General features: G+C 42.5%; 1 protein-coding gene across 1 annotated transcript in view; it reads left to right on the top strand.

Moving 5' to 3' along the window:
• Nucleotides 1–16,293, top strand: part of yjefn3 (YjeF N-terminal domain containing 3) — a 40,101-nt gene extending 23,808 nt beyond the window's left edge. The window contains exons 2-6 of the mRNA XM_047588200.1: nucleotides 5,075–5,183; nucleotides 11,027–11,137; nucleotides 13,891–14,004; nucleotides 15,092–15,242; nucleotides 15,492–16,293. Of these exons, the coding sequence (XP_047444156.1) occupies nucleotides 5,075–5,183; nucleotides 11,027–11,137; nucleotides 13,891–14,004; nucleotides 15,092–15,242; nucleotides 15,492–15,688 (682 nt within the window). The 3' untranslated portion in view covers nucleotides 15,689–16,293. The remainder of the gene's footprint in view (nucleotides 1–5,074; nucleotides 5,184–11,026; nucleotides 11,138–13,890; nucleotides 14,005–15,091; nucleotides 15,243–15,491) is intronic.
• The last annotated feature ends 2,058 nt before the right edge of the window (nucleotides 16,294–18,351 follow it).

The following is an 18,351-nucleotide window of genomic DNA, read 5'->3' as shown; positions in this document are numbered from 1 at the left end:
ACAAAAGACAGGGCAGGAAGGCAGAAGCTTTTTTTGTTGCACGTTCATACAGGATGCAGTGAACATGGTTTTATGGAAGGTCCCCCTTTTTTTAATCCATTTTAAAAACAAATATATTTTTTAACTGTAGGGAGCATTTTTCATACAGCAGACAGATAATTGCAGGAGGAAAATAAAGAAAAACAAATGCAAAAACCCATACCATTCACCAACCCCCACAGTCCAACCACTCCTGATTGCAGTCTACTTGACTTTCCAGATGCATTTCATGCACAGTGTACGATTGGACTTTTTACATTAGACACTACTGCTCACATACATGACATTTTACTTGCAACTTTTTTACAGTGAAGGCGTCACTCTACAAAGGGCTACAACGGTGGGTTGGTCAGACCACCACTTTGGTTCTCCAGTTATCCAGGTCATGACATAAACAACTGGACTTGTAGAGTCTCATCCAAGTAGCTTCAGTTCTAGGACCAAGGCCTTGTTCTGCCCTTGCATTGGAACAAACTTCATTTCAGGAACTGAAGAAGCTTCTAGCACAAGCGGCAAAATGCCTTCGAGAAACCCTTCAAGTCCAGTTGTCCTTGTTTCATTTTTTTTTTTTTTTTTTTAGATTAGTGGAATGATGTGAAATGTGCATAAATGCTCGTAACGTAGTTTTAGCACAACTACCAGATTGACATTTTGGCTTTTGTTGTGACACATTTAAATGAATTAATTTGAATTAATAAAGAGAAATATCCACAAGTCCACTGACAAACCGGTACAACATTTTGTACATTCATTCAAGCTCATACAAACATAACAGGTTCGTAGTTTTTAGAATATTTTAGAGTCAGTGATGATTTTCCAAAAAGTGCTTTGTAATCAGCATCTCTACTACGTTGTTTCCTGTAATTTTTCCATGGATATTGCTCTTTATCAAGATACCTACTGTGCACTATAATGGATAATTATCAGAAACAATTGCGCAAAACACAAAAGCTTTCAGTGCACAGTGTTCAGGCTGAATCATCACCACGTTCTACTGACAGCACCAAAAAAAATGTTCATTTTTATGTAAATGTCACAGATTAATACAGCAAGGAGGGCAGAAAAATACACAGGACACTTTTTCCTGCTATTCTGTATGTTGTTGTTTTTTTTTTGTTTTTTTTTCATGTGGTACTTAATTTGTGTTTAAAAGACCTGAAGTATAGCAGCTGCTGAGTATTAGATAGAGCAGAAGGTGGACAGACAATGCATGAGAGGTCAGGTAGAAAAGAGGACTGTGGAACTAATGAATAGCGCGTCTTTATTCCTTTTCTAGAAATCTGATTAATCATTACCTGCTCTTTAACAGGACAGGACAGTTTCTGTGATGCACATGTCTTACTTTTAGTTGGTAGGCAACAGCTTAGTCCATTATACAACAGTAAATTTGTTGCAGGCAGCAGTGGGGTGCTTCTATTAGGTCCCACCAGGAGTGAGGAGATTGTAACTCAGTAAAGTTCTTTCAGCAACATTGAGGCAAATAGACCTTACTCCTTTATACTGCAGCATTATTAATATGAAAATTATCTGAGCGGTACCAAGTCAAGGAAGTCATACCATATATATTTTTTACCAGATTATTGTCCCGCAGTGTTGAGCTGACGGGGCACAGTATCACCTCTAGACCCCTTGCTCAGTTTATACCGTGAATGTGGCCGACTCCAGTGTGGAATGATACTATCTAATTTATTGTGTCAGTCCAAGGTGGGTAAGTTCTTAGCCAAAAAGGTGGATATATATCAGTGTCATGGTTGCACCGCCACTGTCGTTATCTGTGGAGCACGAATGCTCCGGTCAAACAGCCGCTGAGATATTTCACCCGGGATGAGCCGTGCACTTAATGTTGGTGTGGCTATAAACAAAGGTGACTGACGATAAACAATGCGAGCGGACGCTGTTAGCAAAGTGGATTTTCTTTGAAGCAGCTTATTTTCATACATATAGACACACAGATACGGATGTCAGTCTATATCTCACTTGTGACACAGAGCTCCTCCCTGCAGTTAAGTAAATGGTGGCTTGAGACCCAATCTTCCAGTCATTTGAACCCCTCTTCTTATCTCACCAGCGGATCACTGTGGAAAGGTGCAAATTAGACAAACTGAGAGGAAGAGGGTGGAATGGGGCTATTTCTGTCTTCCTGTGTAATATATATATATATATAAGAGCCCCTGATAGTAAGGAGAGCGTTCATCTCTCATGTGACACGAGGATGCCTCACAGCTAAGAAACTTACAGGCTGGTATTAGTTGGTGGACTTTGTGGTGCTTTTGACACTTTGACTCAGCAGGACTGACTAATTGAATAACTTTATACAGTATGTAACACAAGTTGTTTTTCTGTTCCTATTATATCTGTTATATATTTTTATAAACTGAATATTCTCCTGTTCCTTATCCCCAATGGCTCTATTAAAGTTTCGTCTTACCGTATCTCATGTGTAAGGTAAACAGACTTATTAAGCAGGTTGCGATCATAGCTGAGCGCAGTGCTCCACTGAAGGTGACACACTGCAGGAGCACATTGCACGCAGCATGGGGAAATCAGCTCTCCCTCCTGGGAGAGGCCGCTGGCTGTTTAATGACTGTGGCTACAGGTGCAACAGAAGCTAATGCTCACAAGGATCCAAGTTTTCTGTGTGGTTACACTACACACACACACACACACACACACACACACACACACACACACACACACAAGCACACATCTGTTTATTTTTGCCAATCAGACCTGGCTTGTGCTCGCATGCCCAGTTTTCTTTTCAAGAAATTTGATGTTGAAACCTTCTGCCTTTAAAAAATAAAAAAATAAGATTAGTGGTTCTGAACTTTCAAATGTATTTCAGCGTGGGTTTGGGTAAATAAATATCTGATTAAGAATTGTGAGCACGATCGGAGCTCGTAGTTGAAGAGACTTGCAGTATGATGTAGCCGTTTGTCTTTATGTCCTGAATGACGTGCGCTGCTTCCTTGTGGCTAGCAGCTGTTGAGCTTCACACCCACAACACTTGTCGCTAGTGCTGAGGATCGATAGTAATTGCCCATCATGCAGCATGATATCAGTCCACTGCTGAGGTTTTCCCCTCCCACCGGGAGACGCACCTATTTTTGTACAGATCAGCTTGTTTCCACCTTTTCTGTTTTAAAGACAAACGCGCATGTACGGGCACAATCAATTTGGCTCCGCCACTGACATAAACAGCAGCAAAACACACGCTAACCCTGTGGACTGAGGTGAACTTTCCAAAGATCAACTTGTCACTGCGACTCAGGAAACATCCCTGAGGTGAGCCGTGGGTGACAGCTGCTGCCGCTCCACTGGCACAGGTAAATGCCAGGAGCCCCACTTGGATGCACTGGCTTGCCGACACACAAACACACACGCACGCACACACACTCACACAAGGTTGTGCCTTATGCCTAAAAGGGGCACAAGAAGGCCTAGCAGTACTTTTTGCCACAAGACCAGTGTGTACATATTATTTGCTTTTAAAGATATAAAAAGCACTACACCTCTGCGAGCACGGAGACCAGGCTAGGGATTGTGACACAGTCCTTGACTGTGATTGTTCCACAAAAACAGAACAATAGGATTTAGAGGCTTTGTGAGAAATGGGTTGAACTGGTTCATGTGTAGAAGTGAAATAATACAGCATTATTACCTCTGAAAAAAAAACATTGTACACAGTATAGATAGATAGATAGATAGATAGATAGATATTTGCAGTACTGGGAAATCATCATCGTTTAAGTTACTATACAGTTGACGTCAGTATCTTGTGTGCTACATTTTCTTCTCCAGAGTTCCTCATTGTGTTTTTTTTATGTCGGCACACGATGAAACAAGAAAGAGCCCAAATGATGTAACCCAATGAAATACACACACATATGTACTGTACATCCCCTCTCACAAAGAGCTTTTCACTCCCACTCAGAGGTGACGTGAATGGGATTGGGGCGCCCTTGTTGACTCTAAGCTGATTAGATGTACATTATAGATTTTTTTTTTCACCTCTTCTGCTACTACTGGTCTCCAGAGCTTGAATGTGTTCAATGTTTTCTAATATGCCACAATCAAATATTTAAGCTAGCCTGAATAATAATCCTCATAGAGGGTGATTCTGTTGAATAGCTGACACACGTTTCTTATTCTCAATGTGACTGTTTCATCAACCAGGTTTTTTTTTTTTATTTTTTTTTTTATTCTGAGATGCAGTACTGAGCAAGGCCTCCAGGTGTCTGTAGAGTAATAGGGATGCTTCTGTTTCACAGAGCCACATCTCAGATTGTAGAAGGCAGAATGCATTGGTTTCACCCAGTCTGTGCTCTTCATACTCTGAATAACAGGTGACAGCACCGTGGCTGTGGCCACGTCACCTGCCCGTTGCTGTGCATTTGTCACACTTATGCACACACAGACAAACACCTTCGTGCTGAAAGCGGCACCAGCTTCGGAAAAGCAGCATTAGTCACACGGTCTCCATGCAGCGAGCAGCCGTAGGAAGCAACGTAGTAATCAGTGCAGAAAGAATACATGTGAATATAAAATCACAAATGTGCAGACACATACATAAACGTCAGCTCGTGTTCAGTTCATAGTTACACAGGCGACAACTAGCATGTGTAATCTAGCGTAAAGGCCGCAGCTCGGTATATTGATCACATGCTTTGTGACCTCATTTCCCGGAGGCTGTTAAGAGTGGTTTTCATCACCCCCTGCCATCAAGGATTCACTGTCACTTGTTTGGTCTGGTCTAGGTGGGTGGTACATGTCTAAGTAACATCCACATGAATGCCAGGACCAAAGGTTTCCCAGCAGAACACTGAGTTTCAACATGGTCAATGTTATTTACTTCTCCTGCCAGTGGTCATAATGTTTTGCTGCTTTAGTGCCTGAGTAAGGTACAATATTGACACCGACGAGGCAGCAAGAGACATGATGCAGCTTCTTTGGTGATTCTTTTATTAATGTACACAGTGATTAATAAACATGAAACCTTTCTTACTAACAGTGTGTGTTTTCCTGTGTCTGTCAGTAAAGGGGAGATGGCAGCGATCGAGACAGAACTACTGAAGGACTACAGGTTTGGACAGCAGCAGCTGATAGAGATTTGGGGACAAGCATGCGCCCTGGCCATCACTAAGGTCTGTACATGTTTTATTTTCCTCCCGTGACTTTTACCTCGCCCGTTTGTCACCCACACTCTATTCTAACCACTACCCATCCAGGGATTCACATGTCTCCATATGTCTCACAGTCACGGGTTTGTCCGTTCAACATTATTTCAATAAATAAGAGCTGCAACAAATACTTTACTTGTTGATGCATGTTGATGTTACAGTTTGATTTTAACAGACAAATGGAGCTTTGCTTGAAGTTACAGTTATGATTTCAAAAGCTTGTTTCTTTGGATCATTAAACCGGAGGCCCCGAGTCTCAGCAGTGGTTACCATAAACCATGACGCGTGTTTGTGTTACTACTCTTACCAGATTTAGTGCGTCACTAGCAGTTCAGTCCTAATGTTCAGATGTTGTCCTTATTCCTTCTGTCTTGTTAATGCGCAGCAGTGAAACAGCTACAAAGTTCAACACTGCAAACATTTAATAACCATTCGAAAATGTCAAAGTTGTTTTTCAGTCCTTATGCCAGCTTTGCGGGGATTACAAGAACCCAATCAAATCTTTCTTTAGGGGGATTTTTTTTTTCAAATTCCCCAAATGCTTTCCTAACATGTTCAAATCAAAGGATGTCATGCAATTTTTTTTTTTAGCCAATTACTGAACTTTTCTGACACCCAGTCCAGAACCACAGTTAAATGCTCGAGTCGAGTGTGGCCTCTGCGCATCCACTCCCGAGCAAATCTGCTTAATAGCCTCCAGCGTGTATCGCTCAACAAAAGGTCATCGAATTTCACCCCGTTCCCTTTAACGTCCCCTGACTTTGAGCCTCTGTAATCACCATAAAACTCGCCGTGTTCCTGGTGCGACCGCTTGATTGTACAAGGGGGCAAAAAGTCGCAGCTGTTGCCATTCGCGCTTTCCTGATTTGCATTAACTTCCATACAAAACACCCAATTGCGGTGGGGAGGAAATGGCCTAACTTTCGGTGACATTTACTTCCAAACATTTGAGAGGCTCACCTCGGGGCACAGCACCTGACCTCACTCAGTGGCAGCGCTCCTTAACCAAAACACACTCGTCCAGCTCTTCTTCTCTGGTGTGGCTGCAGTTTCGCTGTGATCTGGAGTTTGTCAAGTCGTGTATGTGTGTGTATGTGTCAGCGGAGGGCTGTTAGGAACACATGTGGTTCCCTTCTGACCAGACCACTGACTTGGTTTAACGCCACACTGGTTTCCTCAGCGGGCTCTTCAGCAGGCTGTGATGAATAAGAGTCTGAGCTACAGGACACATGAAACCCTGCTTTTCTGTCAGCGGGAGGGGTGAGGGGAAAAAGGAGCGGAGAAAGAAGACAAAAGAAACGGAGGAAGAGCAGGAGCGCAAATGAGAAGTTTAACGGGTAAAGTTACGAAAAGAAGTGGCAGCGCCGGCTTAATGAGACGCCTTTAAAGTTTGGAGAAAAAAAACAAAAACAGACGTGAGATGGTGGGGAGGGGGCACGGAGAAGTGGCAGCGTCTGTCAGAAGTGGAGAATTTATGTCCTCCCCCAGAGAGTATGATTTAACCCACCGCATCCACTTCCCCTCTATTATCATCGGCCGCCGCTGGCCCCACGCCTGACCCTCCACCACCAGCCCCTACAGCATAGCCTTACTAGACAAACACGGCCTGGATGCTGTGGATCGGCGCTGCCCACAGCCGCCAGTAGCGCACTACCGCTTACATGACATCACTGCTATTTAAGGAAAATTACAGTAGAAGGAGATGCAGACAGTCTGATTTCACTGATTTCATTGCTGGCCCACTGCTCTTGGCTAGCATACAAACAGCATGTGCTCAACCACACACACACACCTACACCTCTGCTCGCCAGATAGATTATAGGTTTTCTGTAAGTAATCCCTTCACTGTTCCAAAAGTAGCCGCCGCAACCACCAGGTCCAGACGGTGTGTGTGTGTGTGTGTGTGTGTGTGTTTCTGTATCTGTATCAGTCTGAGGCTTTTCGGCACCTGAGTGCAGACAGGAGACGTTTTTGTTACCACACAGCAGTAAATCAGTCTATAGGTTTTCAGCTACAGGAGCCCCTTGACTTTAGTTTGGTCTCCTAGTGCAAATATTAAAAAGCTATAGTTTTCTGCATATGTGACTTTATTTGTGTTTTTAGGACCCTGAATGTTTTCTCAGGCTCACATCGTGTTTTCTAGTTGATTGGAGGTGAAGGATCATGTGCCTTTAACATTTATTTTCAAAGAGGTACGACTCCCTTAGAGACGTTATTATAATCAAGACAGGCATATTTTCTCCTAGGTATATGGGAGGTGGGTCATAGCAGCGCTCCACTCTGGACTCTCATAACTGCTCATATAAAAAGATTAGTAACACAAGTTACTGATAATTTACAAGCATTTGCATATATATATACATATATATAACTAGTATATAAGCAAGCATTAGGCCTATAGCTGCCGTGGAAACAGTTAAAAAGGAGCAACCCGATCACAAACCTGCTCAGCAGATGCAACAAACCACCTGTCTGCACTCACAGCAACCTTACACACATCAAAAATATCATAAATATCTCGCACGCTGGAAAACTCCTAGACAAATTTATTACCTTAAGACTCAAACAGAAAATGCTGTTCTCTCTGAAACTGATTTGTTTAAAGTTTAAACTGTCTCAAACAAGTGACGTGATGTGGGAATGACGAGTATCTAATAGGTCTGCTTTTACTGAGATGTTTCACTTCATAAAGGGAAAAAAGAAGCTATCATCACTGCTTGCGATAAATTTGTGTAAACCCAAATCCAAAAACATGAAGGAATTAGGTCATACTTTTGAGCGGTATTTAATACGGTGATTAAACTAGTTGGGAAATTTAAGATTTATAACAAACCTGTCCGCTATTTCTCAGTGAAAACAAACAAAAAAGGCACAATCAACAGCTCAGACCCCATTAGGAAGACTCTTTATCTCCCCTTTTGCTAATTACTTTCATATCTTCAGTGGCGCATTTGAAAAACTACGGTTAGCTTCAATAGATGTACGGTACAAGAGCTTTTCCTCTCAGTGAGTTTACACGAATGCTTCATTATGCATCAGCATGAACTGATCCAGCCTGTTCCCTTTATAGCCGCTCACCTCCAACAGTGTGTGGCTCTAATGGTTTCTCCAGCAGCATGAAATGGCTCCAGCACTGATATCACTGATCCTCCCAATGGTCCTCAAGATTTACTGAAACGGTCATTAAGCCTTCTCATGCATATGTTGGAAGAAAAAAAAAACAGACAGAAAAAACAATGAGACTGAGTCATAAAAGAGGCACAAGATGGCTAAACTAATATAGGCTGTATGTTTTTGTTCCACATGAGGAACTTGTTTGAATGAAATCTGCATATCTTTGTTTTTTCCATTTACTTTGGGGGACAGCAAAACAATGTCAAACTATTATCTAATTATACTGATTAGGTGAGTTTAGGAGTTTGTACGACCACAACATGTGCACATTTAAAAATATATATGTCCCCATGGGCTGTCAGTCATTTTTACATGCCAGTACTGAAACTTTTTCATCATTTACGTTCATGGAATGGGTTTGAGTACCTGTGTATTACAATCAAAAGCCTTTTTGACCCATCAGAGCCACAGTAGAAAGGTCAAGACTCCAGTCGCACTTGTAGTAAATGAAACAACTTTATTAGAAAGCTGAGTTTCGACTCGTGGCCCTCACCAGGGTCATCAATCAGAGCCAGAGCACATGCAGCCAATCACCCAATGGCTTTTGATAAACTGCGTGTCACTAAATTATTAGACATTGCCGGGAGTACTGTCCAAATCTGCGTTCTTATTTTTAATACGTCCCATCAGTGTTACCAGCAGCGTATGAAACTGCACCATGGGATGATCCTGCAACTCCTTTATTAGCTTGTGAATCTGTCTTTGCTCTTGATGTGTTCTCGGGATTGGATGGACCCAATGTTTTCTTTTGTACCTTTATGTTACAGAAGTGAGAAGACCACAAAAACAACCTCACTGCAGGACGGCTCCATTTTGTGTGTCGTATTGCAGCGAATACGACACTAAAATGTGTCAAGAAAAGCATTTTACCGTCGTAAATTAGGCACTAAGTTAACAAGCTAATTGCTAATTTTGTCTGTCTGACACTCTGCAGTGAAGTAGTGAATGCCAGGTTTACGAGAGGAGTTCGAAAATAGCGGCCTGCTGCCTCTGGAAAAATGTGACCCCCCAATCCCCAAAACAATGATCCAAGTGGTCTTTTGGTATATCTAAAAGTAATTGCTGAGAGGTGTTGTAATTCTCTGCGGGTTCATCCCCAGAGGCAACCCCTTTCACGTTACACAGAAAATATTGATCGCCGCAGCTTTAAGTCTGCCATTTCTCTGCTCCTTTAATCTTTTGATTTTTTTTTTCCTTTTCGTTCAATAACACCTACTGTGTGTGGGTGAATTGGAAGCAGGGCCCGGCACTTTCTTATACGTTTGGTGCTGAGGTAATTACAGATAACTTTTATTTCATGGGAGCAGGTCAGTGGAGAAAGTCAGAAATTTGCCACATGTATACACGGACATATAGGGGAAAACTCAGTAAGTCTTCTACTCCTCACTCCTTTTTACTTTCTTAACATTACCGCCAGCCCCCTGGCCCCCCAGCGGCCATAGCAGTCTCTCTTCCATCTCTTTGAGTCAGTGTGATGATTTCTCGGCTGAGCTGTTACAATAGAGATAACTGTCTCTTCTCCTGGATTCATTGCTCCCATTAATGTGCTCTGAGTCTTGTTATGTCCAATTATCTAATGTGGTGTGCTGAAGACATTAGTGAAAGTGGTTCCACGGAAAGCGGAAGAATTTGTCTCCCACACATGGAGGCCCAGGATCGACTGCAATTATTTTATCATAATATATCCTCAATTGGAATTAGCTACAACATTATTTAGTTTGCAGTGTATTGTTTGTTTTGTTTTGTTATATTGATGCGTTATTCTTCCTTTTATATGTGCCCTGTAATTACAAAATTCTTACACGACTCGACTACTAATTTGTTGTGAACAAAGGCATTACTGTGAGCAGCTATTTGAGACAGTGTCAAAACTGGCCTAGCTGGTCCCACATTTATTGGGTTCTAATTGGAAGAGGTTTCTGGATGATGTCAGTTCTCCCTCAAGTTCTTCTTCTAATTGATAAAATCATGCCGAACAGCGTTTTTGCCTGATGCAGTGATGCTAAAAGTCTAAATAAAAACCAACAAACCTCCCAAAAGTATCAGCTACTAATCACATAAAATCTGCTACTTTGAGTAATCTGTGGAAATTTAATTCGGGCGCATAGCCCTTTAGGGTTAGGGTGTTAGGAGATGGAGGCTCAACCACTTGGCATGACAGATCCGCAGTCGAATACCTGTCACGTTCGCGAAGGTGCGTGGTGATTTACAAGGGGATGTGCGGCCAGCAAACGATGCAGATGCCAGCGGCTCGTGGCAGTCGGGACGCAGATGGAAAGTGTGTGATATTTACGGAAGCATCCCGTGGCGAGGACACCGGTATTTTTTCCACTGCTGCCAGGGTTATTTTAATGAGATTGGACCATCTCTCACAGACAGAAGAGACAGTAGCGGTGCCGTTTCCTCCCTTGTCTGGCATCCCTGGCATGCTGAGTGTGACGGAGAGGCTGGGGTGCCGGAGGAGTGACCTGTGCTGAGCGGGAAGCCTGAGTCGGAGGATAAAACCAAATAGTGCAAACAAAGTTTTCTATCAGTGAACCCATGCATTTTCTTTCTGCTCCTTTTGTCTGATGCGTTTGCATTTCCTCGTTCATCCCTCCATTTCTTTCCATTTTTCCTTGTCTCCCCGCCAGGCCTATCCTCTCAGCTCTCTAGGGAAGAAGCAGCCTACAGTTCTGGTGATCTGTGGCCCAGATCAGAACGGCTCCATTGGCCTGGTGTGTGCCCGACACCTGCGCATCTTTGTAAGTAACCGAGAAATTACAAAAAGTGTCAGAGTGATTGATGCCATCAGCCATAAAAAGCAGTCTGGTGCTTGCAGAGTCATTCAGACATTACAAAAAACCCAATCTTGCAATCTTGCATCATGATTAACAAGGGATCCCTTATACAGGCCCTCGGTGCTTTACAGAATTTCATTTGAGCTCCTGTAAATGGTTCGGAGCAGTTATCCCATTATCCTCTCTGCAAGGCCACTCAGACAGCCATGATATCATGCCATTGTTACTCTCGTTAAAGCCGTCTTAGGCCTTGCTCTCTGTAGCTGCGACGTGACCACGATGTCTGCAGCTCGGGCCGCACGCTGACTGACAGTCCGTGACAAACAGCTCTCCGTTCCTCACCAGAGACGCGCTTCAGACCGCGATGTCGTGGATCTCTTCATTCGAGCTACGCGGCGCCGCGGCCCTGCAGCACTGTACGACTTTATTGGAAGGGAAATATTAGATGTGTTTCGGGATCCTTGGCTTTGAATGGAATTTATCTATACACTTTACCATATGTGCCTGACATAAGATTTACAGCGCACTGATAGTTTTGATTAAAACCATGTTTGGCAGACTTTATTTTAAAAAGCCTGATAGTTCTCCGTGGAGAACTGTGGTTTCTCTCTCTTCTCTCGTCTACCACTTACCTCCTCAAGGCCAAAAACAAGGTCAGAGGTCGGCTTTGCCAGAGATATATTTTCCTCTGGAATTCCAGAAATAATAACAATCTCCTTTGTATCTTTTTAGCTTCTGTTTGTGTGGTTCTTTGTGTATTTCCACCTATTTGCAAAACATTTAGTTCATATTGAAATGTGCTTCTTAGATAAAGTATTACTGTATTTTTTAAAGTGACTGCACAGGCCAACTGGGACCACGCTCATATGAGTTCACTCTAAGTCGAGGAACATGAATACTTACTTTGGACTGTAAATCGCTGTCTTGCTATAAAAGTGTATGTTTTTCATGGTGCGATGTGATCCCTGTCAGCAGGACGCCACGCAAGGGTACACGTGAGGCTCACACACACGCGCGCACACACTCACACACACACACACACACACACACACACACACACACACATACAGCATGAAGCCCCTGATGCGGAGCTGTGAATGTGATTAGACAGAGCATAGAGATGAATGATCAGCTGCAGGCGAAGAATCCGCCTCACTTCTCACGACACTCCAAGATGTCCATGTTCATAAAGGCAGGCTGAGTTGGAGTCTGTCGTGCATCTTTGTATATTTCCTCTTTAGGTAAGGGGGAGAAGTGCTGCATACCGAACCATGCTAATTTTTACTTGATCAAAGTTGATATTGAATTAGCAAGTTCCTTGCTAATTAGTTCCGGTGTGTTGTTCTCATTAAAACAGGTGGACTTGATGTTGGATTTGGATCGCTACATGCACTCCATAACAATCACTGCATTGAACTTTTATGATGTTACTGTGAACCACCATTATCAAAAAAAAGCGAAAACATCTGTGAACGTTCTGTTATGCATGTCATGGTATATCTAAAAACAAAGCTAAAGTCTGTTGGATGAGTAGTGAAATGTTTTCAAGAAAACTCAAACAAATCTTGTTGCCTTTGTTTCGGCTTTGCTTGTAAATTTACATATTTACATTATTAGCTGTGCCTCCAGTTAAATATTTAACAGTCTGGGTGCCGGAGCCCTCATCCATTCATTCTTAACGGCCTGTGTACCAAAGACAGATCGCTACATTCCTCAGGGAGAGGAAGTGTAACCCTGTTAGATGTGAGCATTAACTGGAAAACGACCCACCCTGAGCCCTGTGTTTGTTTCCCTCTCATGGCTCATTGCTGTTCATGCTCCGTTACGCTGACAGTGTTTTTCAGCTCCTCCTCAGCTTCACACATTTTGGTGGCGTAACTGCTGATGAGGTCAGGGGCATGTCGAGGCCACGGGCAAGCCCCGGGAGAGACACACACAGCGGATTGTGTTCGCCTTGGATCTTGGTGGAGGTGAAGTCAGTGACTGGCGGACGTGACATTATGATTGGTTTAGCGTCACCGAGGAGGCCGCTGACGTGACAGATCACTTCCTTTTTAGGGAAGCACATCTGAAAAAACACGGGGTAAAAGCACTGTAGAATAATGGTCTTGGAGAAAAATATTATTGTACATATGTGACATATTAGAGTGCAACAATACATGACAAATTCTTTCTTCTGAAAATAAAACCCTTTAAATCTCCCCTGTATTAGGATAGATGTGAGTCAGACTAAAAAATGTAATTTGGATGAAATGGCATTCTAATCAAGCGAAACTGTAGACCTAAAAGTGATAAACATGAACGCACACAATCAATCATGCAAACACACAGAGAAGCCTCAGAGCAGATTTTAAGATTTATCTTAGAGCCTGTGTGAAGTTCCTGGATGCAGGTGCTTCCTGCTGAGCATCACAGACCTCTCAGGCTGCAGGGGTCTGGATTTCTACTCTTCTCGGCTTCCAGTTTATAAGGGAAGTATTCATTCGGGAAGCAGACTGTAGAAACCACAACTTCTGATCACCAGTCAACTGTATTTTCACTTGTCGTGAACCGAGGGCCAAGTGTACCCCGAAGCATCATCCACACTTAATCATGTCAGTGCTGGCTCAGGCTGCTGGCTGGAGTCTTGGTGTTAGGTAACACTTTCTCTATTTTTGTGGTTTCCTCTCCTCCTTTGTGTCCTCTTTTGTTTTTCCCCACTGCCTTGTCTGATGCAGGAATATGAGCCCACAATCTACCACCCTAAGCGCTCCTCTCACAGTCTTCACCAGGATTTCACGGTTCAGTGCGAGAAGATGGACATTCCTTTCCTCTCATATCTCCCGACAGAGGTTAGCAACATTATTGTATGGTGACGCAAGTTCCAACAGCGTTGCTGTATGGTGTAAAGTTTGACAGAGAATACTAAGGAACTTCAAGTTTGAAAGTCTGACGACGCACAATGTCTGGATTGAAGGAAAAGTCTTGGAAGAGTGTATACATCTATGCGGTTGTCAGTGCTTACAGTCGGTTAGTCTGGCTCAGTCCGGAGGTAACACAAACCATCTTTCAGCAGCTTGAAATCTCACTGATTAAATCTGGTTTGTTTCATTTGTACATTTTAGTTTATTGCTGTAGCATTGCTTCATATAAAATTCACTATCTATGCTATTTACTGTATATGATGTGGAAATATGTTATGCGCGCATATGGGCATGATATTTCCTGGTAATTATCAAAATATGAAAGCACTGGCCACTGCGCTGGCCTAAATATCCCACAATGCATTTGCAGAACAGATGATGGTTTACAAGAACCTCCAACTGGCAAAGACACTAGCTCGTTGCTGAGCAGTGTGTCCAAAAAAGTACACACTACTTCATTCTCATAAAAGTATGTTGAACGAGTACACACATTGAGCATGTTGTCATTTCGCCTGTTCCTTGGCTGGGACGTCTAACTTCGTCCCCGCTGGTTGCCGGGCAACCGCTCAAGGACATACACATGTTAATTAGTGTGCTTTGGAGGTGCCAGCGTTTTTGTTTTTGTTACCTTTGGACAGAGTCAAGCTAATTGTTTCCCCTTGTTTCCAGCTGTTGTGCCAAGATAAGCTAATAGGCCACTGGTTGCAGCTTAATACTAAGTGGACAGGTGTGGGAGATTTCTCCAAATGCCAAACTACTGTGCAGCTCGAAGTGAATTAGTGTGTATTTAGGAACCATGCCGTAACCTTTTAGATGTGGTCAGTTAAAATAAGCACAATTTTAGTCTTTCCTATGCTTTTATTTATACATATACAACAAACACATATGGAATAAGGATCCAAGCAATTAGGGAGTTGTATGCTGCACAAATACAAAAAATTCCAGTGACTTATTCCAATGACTTGTATGAAAAGTAAAGTTTAATTTTATTCATACTGAATTGTGTTCTACTCAGGTGCAGCTCATAAACGACGCCTACAACCTAGTGATCGACGCCATGCTGGGCCCAGAGGCAGACCTTGCCAACATAAAGGAGCCATACTCTGGTATTCTTGTCACTCTGAAGCAAGTCAAGATTCCCATCGTCAGTGTGGATATACCTTCAGGTGAGTGTTCCTACAGACTGTAACTATCAGACCCGAGGCCTAGATACACGTCGTGATAAATGAGCCTCCAGACAGCACCCTGCGAGCCTTGGCTTCCACAGAGGAGCTTTCCGAACGTGGAGCCACACGTTGAGGATAAATCTTCCAGTACAGTCAGCTCGGCGAGCGTTCATCATAGTCCACATGCGCTACCTGCTGATAACAGCGCACAATTACCACCGTGCTCCTCTCCTTTTATCTCTTCCACAGGTTGGGATGTAGAAGAGCCGAGTCAGGACGGGATAAACCCAGACGTTCTCGTCTCCCTTACAGCACCAAAGAAGTGCGCCATGAGTTTCTCGGGGAAGCATTTCTTGGCCGGACGCTTCCTGCCATATGATATCCAGAAAAAATATGAGCTTAACCTCCCTGATTACCCAGGAACAGACTGCCTCATAGAATTGTAACACATGGAAACACGAGAGCGGGCGTGGCCGCTCATTTTGAAAACGTTAATGGTTAATCTATTCTCTCGGTTTGTATTTTATAGGTTGTTAATGTGATTTAATGTTAACATCTCAGTTGTGTAGATCAGGATACACATTAGCCAAATGTGCTGTTGAGCTGCAGTAGAAGGATAATATTTAGAAGCTGTGGTCCAAGTCATGTCTTTTTAGGGAACGGCATGAGGAGTTTTGTGTCAGTCTACTCGTAAAAGCTGTAGCATTACACTGTTTTATGATTACTTTGCAAAAGAAACGTCTTCTCCCAGAGACAGCAAAGAAAGATGAATTCTCTGTGACGCCAGTCGGTGGAATGTTTTGCTCTTTCAAAATCGTCCTTTTATCGTTCGGATGCTTTTAAGTTATGCTACTACAGAAGTGCGCCGCTGCTGCTGAGATGAGTTGGTGTGGGTTGGCCATTTAAAATCTTAAGTTACTGTGTTTTTTGTTGTTGTTGTTTGTTTGTTTGGTCGGCCTGCACGCACTTCTGCAATTCTTTTGTTTCAGTTACCTCATTAGCTTTTACAATGCAGTTCTTTTTGTTCAATAAAAAAAAGTCAACTTCCAAAGAAGTGTCATGTTTTTGGTGTCTTATGGTTCTTGACTGACAACTACAATAATAAAAGTTTAGTGATTTCAGTGGCTAAAAGCTACACTAAGTAGCATTTTATATTAACAACTGATCAAATATTTGTGTAACTGTAAAGTGTCAGTGGCTCTTAGCGAATTATCAATCAGACTAAAAAGCCCCACCAAAGATAAACTTGACCCAAAAGTAAGTTCAAGTTGTTTTTTGTCATTTTGTGTGGTCTAAGATCTGAGCTCACTGAAACATTAATTCAACCAAGGCAGCTTTAAAAAACACAGATAAATGTGAACATTGATGTTTTACTCTTTATTAGACTTCATAGAGATTGAGCTCATGATACATTCACATGGAAAAGTACAGATGAATAAATAACTGCATTTTACAGATTTTTTTTTTTTTTTTTCAGTAAATGCAGCCTCTTTGAGAGCCAGTATAACTCTTTGCCAAAGCAGGTTGTGAACACACTCTGTTAAATCATGGTCAGAAATTACCCAGCCGTCTAGCTGTGTAATGGGCACATCACAAGCAATTAGGGCTGGACTTCTCAGACGAGCACCCAGTGTTACATCTGTTTATCGTTTCCCAACTGGATTTGATAATGAAAGCCGTAAACAGGTGTGATCAGGGTATAATCAGCTAAAGAGTATGGTCCCTCATTACACAGCTTAGGGCTGCAGACTTCACTGAGAATGACTAAAACTAAGCCTGCTGTGCTCTTTATGGATGAGGTAATGTGTATTTATACGAAGCACAGGAGCTTCTTCTGCATACTAATGCCCTAATGCCCAGTGCGTGTGCACATATGTGAGTGGGTGTAGAAAGTCAGTGAAAAGGAATGTGATCCGTTTTTTTCGCTCGGCGGTATTAAAGCCGTCAGTGGCAAACCTGACATGAGTTGTAGAAGAGTGTGTTAGGCCTCAGCAACCTTGTCTTCCATGTCCGTCCAGTTTCTGTCAGGAAACGGCGCGTTATCACCACTCTGTCAGAAGTGCTTTTCATAACAGCATTTGAGTAATGAGGCACTGAAGAATTAGACAAGTGACAGCGGAGAGGCTTGTAATATGCAGAGAGAGATAGTCCTACACTGAAGAGACATGTGGTCAAAAGATTGAGCGGATGTCACGACAGACAGCAGCGGTGGAGAAGAAAGATTATCCGGAGTCAAGATTTTAACAGTCTCCTCCTTTTTTAGTTAACAGTCTACAGGATCTCAGTAGCTTGTCTCAGAAAGGAATCAAATGAAGTAATGAAGTAATAAAAAATTTACCACTGATTAAACCGTGAGAGATTTAACTGTGGGAACGAGCATCAGAGCTTTATATCATCAGATTTCTTATCAGAAAATGGGTCTGGTAACACGTCGTTTGATTCCATTATGGGACACGTTTCAATCGATAGAGAGTTGCAATTAGATCCTAAAACCATTCAGAATAATTTTTTTGGAAGTAAATTCACCCCTGCGGCACTCAGATGGTCTGTCTGTCACCGCATGAAGCCCAAACATTTTGACTGGACAGACTAATCTTTGCTGAAGTATAATCAACGGAGCGACTTTTCAAAACAAAAAATTGTGGGTGGGTAAGTTCATCTGTCTTCCAGGCTGGGATAAGTGGATAAATGCAGCACTATTGACAGTCAATCTTTTTCCGTACTATCCAAAATTTTGATCATATAATTTCTTAAATGCTCGATAAGCTGCCAGTGAATCAATCTAATATACATGCAGTCTGTGGGTATTATAGGCCCCTGGCTCCAGGCCCGGGTTGAGTCCCGCTAGGATTATAATACATTTGTGTGATGAGTATGAGATGAGTATTTAGAGAGACCACAAAATGAATATGAATACAAATCTGTATCCATTCTAATACGTTGCCTTAATAAACATTAATACACACAGTTAATACACACTTGTGTTCATTCTGTGGACTTATTTGTTTGATGGAGTTGCTAAAAAAATCATCTGACATCTGGATTTGAACAAGTGTCTCCAGGCAAACACAAGCCTGTTTTAAATAAAGATCATGCGACACTGCTGTCC

Source organism: Mugil cephalus, chromosome 6 (assembly GCF_022458985.1).
Source record: "Mugil cephalus isolate CIBA_MC_2020 chromosome 6, CIBA_Mcephalus_1.1, whole genome shotgun sequence".
Classification (NCBI taxonomy): Eukaryota; Metazoa; Chordata; class Actinopteri; order Mugiliformes; family Mugilidae; genus Mugil; species Mugil cephalus.
This window is presented reverse-complemented; position numbering and strand designations above follow the sequence as displayed.